The 14,586-nt window shown below is 55.4% G+C and overlaps 4 protein-coding genes across 4 annotated transcripts; 2 read left to right on the top strand and 2 right to left on the bottom strand.

Annotated features, from left to right (window-relative positions):
- Positions 1 to 71: 71 nt before the first annotated feature.
- On the bottom strand, positions 72 to 4,291 carry exo2 (XRN 5'-3' exonuclease N-terminus-domain-containing protein; the record flags this gene model as incomplete). The annotated part of the gene is made up of 4 exons (XM_083198246.1): positions 72 to 370; positions 429 to 2,567; positions 2,614 to 3,933; positions 3,988 to 4,291. The coding sequence occupies 4 exons, from the start codon at positions 4,289 to 4,291 to the stop codon at positions 72 to 74; spliced, it is 4,062 nt and encodes a 1,353-aa protein (XP_083045981.1).
- A 1,053-nt stretch (positions 4,292 to 5,344) lies between these two features.
- Positions 5,345 to 6,928, top strand: HAT2 (WD40-repeat-containing domain protein; the record flags this gene model as incomplete). Its single annotated transcript, XM_083198245.1, has 6 exons — positions 5,345 to 5,381; positions 5,433 to 5,486; positions 5,541 to 5,574; positions 5,646 to 6,161; positions 6,210 to 6,695; positions 6,754 to 6,928. 6 exons carry the CDS (start codon positions 5,345 to 5,347, stop codon positions 6,926 to 6,928), a joined length of 1,302 nt encoding a protein of 433 aa, XP_083045980.1.
- A 628-nt stretch (positions 6,929 to 7,556) lies between these two features.
- On the top strand, positions 7,557 to 9,560 carry ACO1O0_008890 (uncharacterized protein; the record flags this gene model as incomplete). The annotated part of the gene is made up of 1 exon (XM_083198244.1): positions 7,557 to 9,560. The coding sequence occupies one exon, from the start codon at positions 7,557 to 7,559 to the stop codon at positions 9,558 to 9,560; it is 2,004 nt and encodes a 667-aa protein (XP_083045979.1).
- A 1,284-nt stretch (positions 9,561 to 10,844) lies between these two features.
- NRP1 (3'-5' exonuclease family protein) lies at positions 10,845 to 13,125 on the bottom strand (the record flags this gene model as incomplete). The annotated part of the gene is made up of 4 exons (XM_083198243.1): positions 10,845 to 11,837; positions 11,938 to 12,644; positions 12,805 to 12,862; positions 12,970 to 13,125. The coding sequence occupies 4 exons, from the start codon at positions 13,123 to 13,125 to the stop codon at positions 10,845 to 10,847; spliced, it is 1,914 nt and encodes a 637-aa protein (XP_083045978.1).
- Between the last annotated feature and the right edge of the window lie 1,461 nt (positions 13,126 to 14,586).

Genomic DNA, 14,586 nt, shown 5'->3' with positions numbered 1-14,586 from the left:
GAGATGATGCCAAAACCCATCGCAATCATTCTCCAACCCCATCTGACATGTACATATACCATCCATGACGTTTACTCATGCACCCCGATTCTGTCCACCGCGTCCTCGGCCACCACGTCCACGTCCGCGCCCCCTGCCACGCTGGTTGTCCAAGCTGGATGGGGGCGGTACATTGCCGTACATAGCGCCAGACTCGGACGGTGCTCCTTGCGGGGCGTATCCCCCTTGAGGGCCGCCTCGCCCTCTTGGTGCACCGCTGCCACCTCGGGGCTGACCATTGGCTTGGTGGCCACCACGTCCTCTGTGGCCTTGGGACCCATTCTCCTGGCCCTGACCAGTCCCGTTAGGCCCTCCACGGTAGACCAGAGTGCTATGCACCAGGTTGGGGGCTCCGCCACGGGCCCCCCGGCCGCGGCCAGGGGAGCTACCATTCACTGCTCCTCGGTAGCCACCACGAAGAGGCGGGGGTGCGGGCGCATCCTTATATTGCGTGGCAGTGACAGCATTGTTGGATCCCATAATTGAACCCGAGGGCCCACGGCGCTGCTGCGACTTGCTAGACGCAGAAATAACCTGCCTGTCACTGGTGTTGAGGACAGAGGAGGCTGCAACAGTCTGGCCGCGGAACATTGGTGCTCTCTCGTTTAGAGTTGTTCCACTCATGAACGAGGTATCCCACACAACGTCTAGGAGAAGCGCCGTGGCAGTTCGGCTGATGCCAACCACTGTGCCGCGCGTTGCGATAGGGACCTTGCCGGAACCGGCCACGAAGGTGACCCGGTCACCGAGGTTGAACCTCTGGTTGTTCAAGACAAGTTCTGCATCTGCTGGTTTCAACAAGGCTGTGCGGGGCACGCCACGCATCTTCTTGATGGTATAATCTTGCGAAGCTGCGAACATCTGCTCCCCCACTTTCGCTAGGGACGTGACAACCTCCGAGTCGAGCTGTTCGGCCTCGAGCGGCACCTTCTCAAACTTGCCCGTCTCCTGTTTCTTGAGCCACGCGGCGATATCTTTAACCCGCTGGGATGCGGCGTTGGGGTCGTTCCAGAGGTCCGTCTCCAATATCTCGCTCTTCTGAGGTTCCCTCTGGATGGCAGCAAAGAAATCGGGGAATGTCACCATGTAGTCTGCTATGAGCTTGATGGCCGAATTGCTGAATTCCCAGCCGGTCCGGGACTTTCGTGAGTATCCAAGGACCTTGAGCTTCCGCCCGTCGAATTTCAAGTTAAGCCCCAGGTTTAGCTTCAGACCAGCCGAGCTAAGCACCTGGTAAGAAGAAGTGATCTTGCTAAGGACCAGTGGGTGAATACCAAGCTTCTTTGCAACAGCGAAGGAAGGGGTGTAGGGGTTGTTTCTCTCAGCGGCGTGGATGATGGACCGTGCGAAATCAGGCTCCTTCTTTGACAACAGAGAAACCATGATTTCCGCCTTGGGTCCCACGTGGCCTGTGATTTCCAGAGGCCTTCCATAGGCGTAGTCGCCCAGGAAGAACGCGCGCGTGCCAACGGGGAAGTCTTCTTCGATGGGAAGAGCTGCCTTCTCAATGAATCGTTCGTCCTCATTGATCACCTCGTCGACAATGGTCTGAGCAGCATACGTACTCCTCAAGCTCGGGTTTTCAGCGTACTCTTTGATCAGCGCGCCCTCTTCCGTCCTGATCAATCCTTTGAGCATATGGACGTAGACAAGGCACTCGACCTGGCCAATCACGATTCCGAGACGCTTGGCGTGCCAATTCTCGAGGAACTCTGACTCCTTAGCAAACTCAGAGGCCTCCCGGTTGTTGTGATCCCTCATCACAACTTCCTTGTCGTCCTCGGAAAGTTCATAACTGAAGAGCTCATCCTGGACCTTCATGACCTTGGCTTCCTGCAAGAACGGGTACCCAACGTAACAACGCTGGCCCAACTTTGCCTTCCATGTCTCGACCTTGGCCCGTTCCGTCGTTCCGGTGAGCGTGACGATGATGCTGGGGTTCCTGCTGTCCTGTTGGAATACATTGACACCAAAGCCCGCTACTAGTTGAGCAGTGTGTGGGAGGTGGTGCAGAGTTGGGAAACCGGCCAGCGCCTGAACATTGACCAGCGCACCGTCAGCTAGACGAGAGGCATACTCTAGCCCTTCCATGTCAGGCAGATCGAAAATATTTTCGATACATCTGCAAGACTGGATATCGGGGAAGATACCCGGTAGAGAAGACGGGAAGGTGAAGTTGACGTCCGGCGAATATGTGAATTTGATGGGGACACCAAAACCGTTGCGGGCCTTTTCGTCGTCGCTCAGCAGCTCGTTCTTTGGGCCCATGGCGTCCAACAAGCGCTTCTCGTCAATGAATGGAATCTTGACGACGGCCTCCCAGTCCATCTTCTTTCCGTTCAAATCGAGCTCAAAATCTCTCGGATAAAAGTCGATAATAGGTGACTCGGGGTTTGTCATAAGGTCCCGATACACCGTAGGAACAATCTTCTTGCTTCGGTCCGGTAGGACTCCCATGAGCTGTTCAAACGGTTTGAAGGGCTGGCCCTTCGTGAAGTTGAGATTGGCCGAGAGACCCTTAACAACATCTATGTCGAGTTAGTTAATGCTTTGCTAGCGGAGCTATCGACTCACCGGAAATGAGGGGCGCATAGTGGTATCTGTAAAACCACGGCCACGACGCGATACCCCTGTAGTAGTAGAACAGGACCCATTGAAGACCCTCCACGTAGTTCTCGCAGAGACCGACCATCTCCTGATCGAACTTCTCCGGGGGCCATTCTTCGAACTTTTGCAGGTAGTACTTGGTCTTCCAACCTTGGTACTTGTCCTGATACAACTTCTCGTAGTTTTTCTGAGCGTCCTCGGGTGTTGCATCAACAACCATTGCCTTGTCATATGATTTGATGACCCTGTATGCAGCAAGATTGCCTTCGTCGTCGTCGTCATCGTCGTCATCGTCGTCATCGTCGTCGTTAGAAAGCTTAGGGGGGAACGAAACGACAAGATGTCGGCGGCCGTCGTCATCTTCCTTGGTTGCCCACTCGAGATGCATGGAGTCTGCTAGGTCCTGGACAAACTTGCGATCTTCGGCCTTGAGCTCTGTACCGAGATCGAGCGGCTGGTCCGAGCGCTTCGATACGTAAGGGCGGATTTTCTGTTTCCAAAGATCCCGCTGCGTCGATGTGATAATGAGCTGGTTGCCCTTGGAGGTTTTGTGCTTGGCTCCATTTCTGCCATCCACCTTCTTTTCCATTTGCTTCGCCGCAAACCACTTCTCGTCTGAAACGTCGTTCTCGAACGATTCTAGCTCGAGTTTGCTGAGCTCTTCCAGCAAGAGCCGCAGTCGAGGGATGTTGATGACACCGTTCTCGTTGATGTAGCCCTCACACTTCGGTAGAACCTTCTTGTAGATGCCGAACATGTTGGCTAGTGCACCCTCGTTGATGTGAAGACCAGGGAGGTTGGGCAAGAAATCATTTCCAACAAAAAAGGCCATCAGAATGAAGTCATCAATAACTCGCTCAAGGTTGAAAGGGAACTTCAAAGCGCCATCTTCCTCGAGCTTCCGAAACTCCATTTCCAGATACTCTCTTACTATGCAGAGGTGGAGCAGATAGAAGTTCTGGTGCTCGAGTTCCTTGCTAGCTTTGGACTTTGATGCCCTGCCAAACGTGACCTCCTCACGCAGAAGACAGAAATGGGGGTCGTGGCTGAGAAGACCAAGCATGATGAGATCGGCGTCAAGGCCGTACAGACAATGCCGCACATTGGGGTTATAACCCGGCTGCGACTTGGAGGCTCGGATGTACTCCATGATTTTGTGCTCACCTTCTCCTGGAACCTCGTGGCCAGAGAGGACGATCTCGCATCCCTGCCAGTCGCTGTCCTCTGACACCTTCTTATTGACAAAGTAGCGCAGCTGTTGCGACAGTTTCGCCATGAATTCGGTTCCTACAGCTTACGTTAGCTGTGCTCGAGACGCACAAGAGCTCGCGTCTTCCATACCAGGAGTGATGCAATTGCTGTCAAACGGTTCCTCCTTGGGCATCTCAACGCCCTCTCGGATTGCCTTTTCACGGGCCTTCTCGACATCGAGAGCCGTTCGGAAACGTCGCGAACGCTGCTGGTTCATCTTCGCTCGGGGAGCAACGCCATCGATAGCCATGAAGAAGAGCTGCTTAGGTTTGATCTTGCCAAACAGATGCTCAATGTAGTTGAATATCCTTATAAACATTTCCTCCTCACTGAGACGGAAGGTTGTGTCTTCTCCGGCATCTTTATGGGTACAGTTGTGGATAATTCCATTCATATCGAGCTAAAGAGCTGGTCAGCGGGAAATGTGATCGGGGTGGCTCGGGGCGTCGAACGTAGAGGCAGTCAAATTCGGGAATGCGATTCTCGGCAATGAGCTGCGAGATTGGGGGGTAGCGCTCGGAGAGCCATCTGAAAAATTTGGGCACACTGCGACGAGGTTAGGGATGACCACATAGCAGATGGAAGAAGGACCAGTGACGAACCCCATAGTGACGGTTCGCGGGCACTCTCAGCCCGGAGAAGTACGCGGTCGCAAGGGATGGCTTTCGCGTTTATAGAATTCCCAGGTAGAGCGTTACCGGGAGGTCGGCGCAGCGAGAAAACAGTATCGCAAAATTTGGGCGCCGATCGGGTGTCGCAAATGGCAGAGTACAAGAAGGAAACTCAACTCCCAAAGCCGAACCCAGACAAAGACAAAGAAGGGCAACTTTGGATATGAACCAAACTCGTCGTCGTGTATATGGAGGGAGAGGGAGGAGGAGGGAGGGGTAGAGGTCGGGCGCGGTGGCGGCGGTCGGTTTTTGTCCCTTGACCAAGAAACAGGATGGAGGCTGCAGCGATGTGAGAGTCACTCGGTGATGGAGCAACTGGCGACGACTGGTACATGTAAGCCTGGTTGGCCCTGGTTGGCCCTGGTTGGCTTGGTTGGCCGGCCTCCTGCTGGTTGGCTCAGCCCAAACCTTCCACTCCAAACCCACCAGTGGCCGCTGGCGGGCAGGAAGGTGGCGGGGCGATTCAGGTGGAGTGCATTGACCCACTTTGCTCGGTCGCCAGTCACCAAACTGCCACCAGCTTCGCCACACCTTCAAGCCCCAGCACACCCAGGCGTGTGGCGCGTTAGCTCTCCCTTACGGATGATTGGAAGCCTTCCCACTCTCACTTGTCCATTTACGCGCGACGCGTTAACCTCACTTTTCACTAGCCGTCATCGCTTTCCCTTGCTCCAGCATCATTCTGTTTTGGAACAGACCTTTTCAGCTCTCGCAACAACCCCTATACACATCGCGATCAGTCTATCCCAATCAATTTTTCGACAAGCCCACCCGCCATGGCGCCCGCACCGGTCGCAGACCCCGACGTGGATGGTAACCTCAGCTTAAGCCCGACCTCTAGCTTGCTGGACTGACATTCCGTAGTTGAGATGACCCACGAGGAGGAAGATGACCATGGAGAGCGCCTCATTAACGAAGGTATGGCGCCATATGTAAAAGGAGACCCCAGTACCTTAGCTAACGGCTTTCTAGAGTACAAGACGTGGAAGAAGAACAGTCCCTTTTTGTATGATATGATTTTGGGGTAAGGACAGCGTCTCCTCATGGAATTAGAGTGGTCCTTCTGATGCTTTGCAGCAAGGCTCTTACCTGGCCTACCCTGACTGTCCAGTGGTTCCCTGATGTCAAGGACGTGGAGGGTCAGAATTTCCGCACCCACAGGCTCCTGCTCGGCACCCACACCTCCGACGACAGCCCCAATTTCCTTCAGATCGCCGACGTCCAGATCCCCAAAGCGGTGTCGCCCAATCCGGATGAATTTGATGAGGAGAGGGGAGAGATTGGTGGCTACGGCAAATCTGGGGATGTCGCACCCATCAAGTGCGACATTGTTCACAAGATCGAGCACCCCGGGGAGGTGAATAAGGCGCGATACCAGCCTCAAAACCCAGACATCATTGCCACTCTCTGCGTGGATGGTAGGATCTTGATCTTTGACCGGACAAAACACGCCCTTCAGCCAACCAACCTTGGCAAGATCAACCCCCAAATCGAGCTCGTCGGACACAAGGCAGAGGGCTTCGGCCTGAACTGGAATCCGCATGAGGAGGGCTGCCTGGCTTCGGGAAGTGAGGACAAGACCATGTGTCTATGGTAGGTTGTGTACCGTCATCGATGAAGCTACGTTCTAACAGTTACTAGGGACCTGAAGACTTTTGAAGCCGACTCCAAGATCCTCAAGCCCGCGCGCAGATACACGCATCACAGCCAGATTGTGAATGACGTTCAGTACCACCCCATCTCGAAGAGCTTTATTGGTTCTGTCTCGGACGACCTTACTCTGCAGATCGTAGACGTCCGGAACAGCGAGTCTGACAAGGCTGCCCTGGTCGCTCGAGGAGGACATCTGGACGCTATCAATGCCTTGGCCTTCAACCCTAATTCCGAAGTGCTCGTGGCCACAGCCTCGGCCGATAAGACCATCGGTATCTGGGATTTGAGAAATGTCAAGGAGAAGGTCCACACGCTCGAGGGTCACAATGATGCGGTTACATCTCTGTCCTGGCACCCTACGGAAGCGGGCATCCTGGGCAGCGGAAGTTATGACAGGAGGATCATTTTCTGGGATCTCTCTCGCATTGGCGAAGAGCAGCTGCCAGATGATCTAGACGACGGTCCACCCGAGCTGTGGGTCAACATACATATCCCGATTTGCCTGACTCGATTTACTAACATATTGATCCAGACTGTTCATGCATGGAGGCCACACTAACCATCTAGCCGACTTCAGCTGGAACCCCAACGAGCCGTGGCTTGTGGCTAGCGCGGCTGAAGACAACCTGCTGCAGATCTGGAAGGTCGCCGAATCCATTGTCGGCAAGGATGATGGCGAGCTGCCTGTCGATGAGCTTGACCGATAGGTCAGGTGGAAGCTCGCGGAGAAGGTTCGGCCTTCTTAGGAGGAGGACGATGAGATGATAAGCAACGATGAAACAATAGTCTGCTCGAACAGGCATTCGCTGGGGATTCTGGCCCCTTAGGAGATACGTGCGGAGACGGTGAGCGACGAAAGAACAGCAGCCGACTCGAAACTGTGATCACCGAGACGAGATTATACTATCATTCCTGCATTCACAGCATGTCTAGGTAGTAATCAAAAAAACAGGCCTGATGATTCAGCCATCTTCACACTCTAAACTGCAGACAGTACGGTTATATATCCCAGAATTGCGTGGCCAGGTAGTGAAATTCAGATGTCGCTCACTATATACTCAAGCCACTGCCTACTATCTTCACAGCCCAATCACATGTCCTCTAATGTCTATTCACTCCTCGCAGTACTATTGTTTCCTTTTCCAGGTCTTCCGATAATAGACTAGACACTATCAGTCACCAATATGGATGGGACGCCACACGACACATTCCCTCGCCCGTTCCTCCCACCCATCTCAGCGTCTTCGATCTACGTCCGGTACACAATCAGACCCAACTTCGTTCTTTATATTATTCTACACCAAGCCTTCCATTCCATGGGAAATGGCCGCTCTCATGGTGTTCTCATTCCATAACTCCGGCGACGGTGGACAAAACCATGAGTCAACAGCCCCCGATACGATTAACCTATTCGACCCAAACACCATCATCCAAGATGCTGAGAGACGCGGCGCCAACCCAGTAGAGGCCAGAATATTAGCCAACGCAGCTCAAGACGAGATTCAATGTCTTACAGCTACCCAGCCGGGTCTCCTGAGTAAAGAGCAAGCCGTCCGCCTCATTCGGCTCCGGATTCGCGCTGAAATCAACAAAATAGACTTCAGCCATCACCCTGAAGATGACAAGGATGTGGTTGGAGTTGAGCGCGACCTGGTTTTGGCAATGATCGAGGATGAGATTGAGAAGTGCCTCCCGGCCGAAGATAGTGTTCCCAAGGTTGATATCCAAGAGGAGTTGGTCGAGGGACGAAAGGTCATGCAGTACAAGTTCAACGAGCCGGCGCTGGACAAATACTTTGAGGGCAAGGACCCGTACAGAGACGAACTGGCTGACCAGATGAACAACGTCAGCATCAATGACACTGTGCCTGGGAGAGATATCGTCACCAAGCTGTGCGCCAACGTCGAGCTCGCCGTCCAACTTGGCAAGCAGCTCCGCCCGGAGGACATACTCAACCTTTACATCGCCAGCAAGGCCTTTCGCGATGTCGTCAACGGATACATGCTCTCCAGCATCCGCATATGGATCGCCGACCGCTGCCCTGAGGCAGGCCGCATCTTCCCCTTCAAGCTCTACAAGAACCATCTCATACGCGATCCCCATGGGCGTACCTGGGCCGACATGTACAAGGACAACACCACGACTACACCCATGACACCCGACCACCTGGACAAGATCCGCACCATCCCGGGACTCAAGTACATGCAGCTCGTGCTGGGCCGCGACCGATACTGCCGCGAGATCACGGCCATGATGGCGCGCAACGGGCACCTCATGCCGCGGTCCATGCACGACACGCTCCTCCGCCTGTGGCTCCTCATGGACACGGGGTACACAGAGCACCGGCGCGCCATGCTGCGCAACCCCAAGCTGTGGCGCGACCAGGACCTGTACAACGCGCAGCTGCTCTTCGTCAAGCTGGGCATGCACTTCAACGACCCCGTGTTCGGCCCCAGCTCCTACGAGCTTCTGCACCTTATACTCGGCCAGCGCGGCCTGTACCCCCTGTGGCAGCTCCTCATGCGCAGGCGCTTCACCACCCTCGACGAAATTGTCGACGCCAAGGTGCGCTACGACTTTGACCTCACCCCTGAGCACTGGCGCAGGTGCCTTTCCCAGGGAGGCCAACTGCATGGTGTTCCCCTGTGGCAGGTTGGTACCGGCCACTGCGAAGGCTGGGGAGACGGCACATCGCGGCAGCACCTGATGCGCCCAGACGAGCTGGTGCCGGTCGAGGCGGTATCGCGGGGGCTGCAGCTGGATGACCACATCCGCCACATGATCCTCTGGGGCTATTTTGACTGGGAGACCGGGGAGAACATTGTGCCCAACGAGGAGGACATCTACATCGCGGACGAGAAGACGGTGCTGGCGCACATGGACACCCGCCATCATTGGCGGAAGAAACACAGCCTGAAGAAGCGTTGGGACACGCTCACCCCCGAGCAACAGGCGGCGATCCGCGAGGATGACGAGGACGAGCAGCTGCGTGCCATGGCCTGGTGCGGAAACGACGAGGCTGACGCCGACGACTCCGAGTACGACTGGACTGAAGAGGATACATACTCGCTCAATGACGAGATCACGCGGGGCTTCATCGTACCGGAGCAGTCGCCGGATCACAAGTCGACGGTGCCGACACTCGACGACAGGGACGGCTGGGCCGACTTTGTGACACGCACGCTCATGGGGACGACGCTCGAGCTGGAAGAGGATGAGGCTCTGCGCATGCAGGCGTTCAACCCTGCGCTCAGTGATGACAACTTTGACTGGAGAGCGTGGATGCGTGAGGAAGGGTTCGATGTAGACGGCCATGGTAACGAGGGGAGCACACGGTAGGATAAAAGCCTGTTTCGTAGGCTAGTAGTGAGGTAGGTAATCAGGGAGGTGAATCGAACGCTGAAGATGTTGATATGGGTGAGGCGTAAGATGATATGTCTCGTCGATATGTGTATTATCCAGGTACCATATCCCTTTTTGCATCTTCATACACATACCACACAAACACGGCGAGAGAAGACCATCAGCAGCGCGCAATATCAACAGGCTCTAAAAGCCGTCCTTCTTTCATTTCCTTTTATACTTTTCTTGTTATTCAGGTGTAAAAAGAAACTCAAAATCAAACAGGAAGTTATGAGTAAAAGAAGCAAACCAAGAACCGCCAATCTTTCCTGTGCTCCCCGACTCCCCCGCCATCACCGCCGCCCACACCGTTTTATTCTGATTTTTTCTCCCAAAGCGTATCAGTACGGAAATGAAGAAAAGAAGTTACATACAGCAAAAGAATGGAAAGAGGTTCCCAGGGGCTCCCAGCTTATCCAGATATGGACAAGTAGGTGAGGGATAGGAAAAGGGGGGTTGGTGGGTAGGTAGGTAAGCCATGAATGCGAAAGCAAAGTTGCGACAGGAGAGTAGCTTGTGAGAGAAGAAGATGAAATGACATAAGAACAAAAAATGGTGACAAGATGAGCCAGAGTGATGAGTACGCCCCGGGAGACTAGGTAAGGCAGACTATCCCGACTACCCCGAGTCACTCAACGCAACCCAGCCAAGACATTCCCTTCACTCCTTTCGCTATGCACCGCGTCCGGACACCGCCTTGTTTCCAGCATTATATAAAGCCCTCCCATCCCATCATCCTCCCCACGACCAGTGCAAGCCGTAATTCCATCTCACTAATAGGAGATAGTGAGCAAAGTCTCGCCTCGCCTCGAGCAAAACAAGATATGCCATGCTGGTGCCCTAGCCAAGCCAAACCATGCCTATACAGATGACTCGCCCACCCAGGAGCAGCCGGGGTATGGTCACTTTTGTATTCCAGCCTTCCAAGTTTTATCGCCCCTCGCCTGTGAAAAAGAAAAAGAGATATCCGACACTCCAACCAGGTCTTCCCAAATCGAACCACGTGCGCACACATACACAACAGACACAAACATTCACCTCGCCAGATACCAGGTAAAAGCCAGAAAGGTATTTGCCATAGCTCCAAATGCTCTATGTTCATCGTTCCAAAAGCCATCGTGCACGAGGATGGACATTGTGAGAAGCTCATCCGTCAGGGCGAGTTATGACAATCGATAGGGACGAGTACACAGCGACCTGACAACTACAGGTGCTGGGAGTTTAAGCAGGGGACTTGCTGGGCCCGCTGCCGCCGTTCTGGCGCGCGTCGTTACCGCTGACAGAAAGGCCACCGATGCCGCTGGAGAGGAAGGCAAACGGATCATTCTCGCCCCCGTTGTTGTTGCTGTTGTTGCCGCCGTTGTAGAAGTTGTTCGAGCCGCCTGCGGAGGCCGGGCCATTCGTGGCGGACTGGAAAGCAGCCTCGGCAGCCCGGCTGTCAAAGGGGCCAGCCGAGTGTGAGCCGGGAGCAGCGCCGAAGCCCTGGGTGTTCAGGGAGCTGGGGTAACCACCAGCACCTCCGCCAATACCGGAAGGCAGGAAGTGGCTAGGGGGACCTCCAAAGTGCTGATTGTAGCCGCCAGCACCAGAGCCGAACGAGCCGCCAGACGAGAAAGGTCCGGGCCCGGCACCGGGCCCAGGAGTACCAGCCATGGAGCCTTGGCTCATGCTATACTGCGACGAGTTGTCCATGGACGAACCCGGACCGGGGTAGCCAGAGTCCGCAACGACGGCGGCACCAGCACGGCTAGCTCCACAGCGAAGGCAGCAGACGTTCTTGGCAAAATTGTGGTAGCCGCACACCTCGTTGCCGCACTTCCAGTCGCCAGCACGGAAGGGCACAGCACCGCTGCCACCCATACGCCCACCGTGGCCCATGTGGCCGCCGTGGTGGCCGCCGTGATGGGGAGGGGGGCCCATCATGTGAGGAGGTCCGTAGCCGTAGCCGTAGCCACCAGGGCCACCAGCCCCGCCCATCTCCTGAGGACCAGATCCCATGGCAGGGAACGAGCATCGGAAGCACGCGGTCCGGCGCTGGAAGTTGGAGAATCCACAAGAGGGGCACGTCCAGTCACCAGGACGAGGCCGGTTCTTGCTCGGCGGGAAGGGAGTCAGGATGTCTTGGGCGCGGTCCAGGACACGGCTTGAAGACGGAGAGACCTCGATAGCCTTCTCATTCAAGGCACGACCGTTCATGCATAAGCTCTCGGCAGCCTAAAAAGATTCATGTCAGCCAAGGAATGCACGTTCCAAATTGAGAGACGCCGTCTCGAATCAGACAGCAGGGCAGCATCCTATGGATGTATGAACTCACCTCCTCGTGCGAAGAGAAAACGGCAAAGCCGGTTCCAGTGGGCTTGTGCTGCTCGGGCGTGCGCAGAGTCCAGAAGGCAATGGGGCGGCCACCAAACTGGGTGAACCAGCTCTCCAGCTCAGATTGTGTCGTGTCATGCGGCAGACCAGACATGTGGAGGACTTTGCTCCTCTCAGACAGAAAAGCCCGGACGTCGGCACGGGCGTCCATCGGTCTCGTGAGAACATCAGGATGCTCCTGGCGAGGTTGAGACTTGCGGATAAGGCCATGCAGGACCCGGGCCAGGGTGATAGCCTCCTCCATGGCACGACGAGGGGACGCCGGAGCCAGAGCCTGGAGATGGAAAGGGAGATTGTGCTTGATCGGGGCGCTCGACTGGACAGGCTCGACCTCGAGGGCAGCGCAGATGTTGGTCAGCATGGACGGACCGAAGGGCAGCGACTCGGGGTGATGCTGCTGCCATCGCTGATACTCGGTTCGGAGATCGAAGGTACGAGAATGCTGCAGATACGGCGGCAGAACAACGGCCTTATCGCGAGCCTCACGAGGCAGCTGGACGCGGAGGTCCCAAGCATCGAGGGTGACGAAGACGAAGTCGAGGTTCTTGGACGTCAGGTGCTCGTTGGCGAATGCGTCGAATCGAGAGATAGCGTCCCTAAAGGTACCCGCGTTTCGAACATGCTCCCAAGTCAGAGTCGTCAGGCTCGCTGTAAAACGGTGCAATTAGCTTAAAAAATTTCTCGGTATCAACGCAATTGAATGAATTGTTGGGAGGCCAAAGGTGGGAAGCGATCGCGGGTCGGGGGGGGGTTCGGGTGGAAAGCGATCGGGAGGGACGCGAAATTTTGGAGAACTCGGTAGACCTACTGCATAGTGGAGTGATGGGAGTGTTGACAGGCTTGACAAGGACACTCTCGTGGACAAGCTGTAACGAGGGTAAAAAAAGACAGAGTCAGCGAGGTTCAACAAGAGACGAGAAGAAACGAGGCTTGAAGATCGTGACAAGATTTGGACAGGATGGGGGATGCTCACCTCCTCCATGGTGCTGGCGTCAATGAGAATCCAGCCGAGCTCAATGACCTCTGCGGAGTCCTTTGTCACATAGACGCCATGCTCGTCACAGGTGGTCGCAACGTGAATTACGACATAGCGATCAACGCTGAACTGGGAGAGCTGTTGCGAAGACATGATGTCCGTCTATCGGGGATCGCGAGGCGAAATGATGCGACGCAAGGCTGGTCCGGCGACTCGGCAGCCTCTAACGATGGCTGCTGCAGGAGGCAATCCGCTGGGGGGATAAGACTGTCAACAAGGACGAAACGAGCTGCAGCCTGTGACCCGGCCAGCTCGTCGTGACAGTAGCGGAGTGGAGGGGAGGGAGAGGAAGGGGGGAAAGAGAGTGGGTAGGTGATGATGGTGGTGAAGAGACGTTCGAGGTGGAGGACAAGAGTTGAATGGAGTTTCGAATGAAACTCGAAACTGGAAGGGCACTGGAAGCACCTGGGTACCACGACAGGCACACCGTCAGGGCCTTGCACAGCGGACGGTGGAGTGCCCAGAGGTGCCCGGCCAGTGGTTGTGTGGGCGATTGGCAGTGGACTACGACTGGAGCACTAGGCCACCCAGCGCTGGGAAGGCTGCTTTAGGTCTGCTGGTGCCCACTATTCCCAGTCGCTGGTTGAGCGACCACGCGCGCGTCAGGACTCAGGAGGTGCCGAGCCAGGAAACCGTTGGTGGAGGACTGTGGGGACGGGAAGACTGTCCGACTCTCGCACGGTGAGCGGAAGAGAGAACTTCCAACAAGCCGTTGGTTGTGTTTGCAGAGCCAAAAGATAGCCGTTGTCTAACATGCAACGGCTGCAGCTGCTGGTGTAATTCCTGCAACGCCACGGGCCAAACCGTAGGACCGAGGCGACGACGGGTGAGCGGCTGGTCACGACGAGTTGACTACGTGCGCCGGCCACAAACGGATGTCACTCGCACCGTAGGTACCCATAAAGTCATCAATCCGAAGCCATCTTCCTCCATGCCAATCTATTACCTATCTAGCTTCCAGGGACTCCCAGCAGCTCGGACGGATCCTCCACCGTCCACACGCGTTAAATAATATGCGCTGATTTGGCGCTCACCCGGATCGAGTCTTATTACTGGAGTCTGAAGGCCTCCCGTCACAAGGCCTCGTCAGCACTTAGCACAAAGCTCACCCTCTCAGTCTCTTGGGCCTCGACGTCAAACGTCCAGCAGGTCTATCAGAGTCCCGCCCGTCCCGTCGAGTCAGGGTCCAATTGTCCAGTTCAGATATGGCATCATGCCCAACAACGACAATTGCAATTTTTTCAGCGCCCAATCGCGAAACCTCCATTTCATCTCTTCAGTACTCCCGCACTGCGCTTTCCCTTGTTTCTCGAGTGGTTTTTTGTCAGGGCCGTCCCGACATGATGGCACCATTGTACGAGTATGCTACCCAGAATAGCAACATCCAATATCTGGCCAGGGGGGCCAGCAGGCCCAATAACGAGCGAGTGATCCCCGACAGAAGGATCCGCATTGAGTCACCGAAATGTGCCATTCTCCGCCTTGTGCAGCCCAGGCGACAAATGATGCTTGTAGAGGGCCTTCTTCTCCAATGGTCACACCAGCGAATTCCCC

This window comes from Amphichorda felina (genome assembly GCF_050947745.1).
Source record: "Amphichorda felina strain 45539 chromosome Unknown scaffold_9, whole genome shotgun sequence".
Taxonomy (NCBI): domain Eukaryota; kingdom Fungi; phylum Ascomycota; class Sordariomycetes; order Hypocreales; family Bionectriaceae; genus Amphichorda; species Amphichorda felina.
This window is presented reverse-complemented; position numbering and strand designations above follow the sequence as displayed.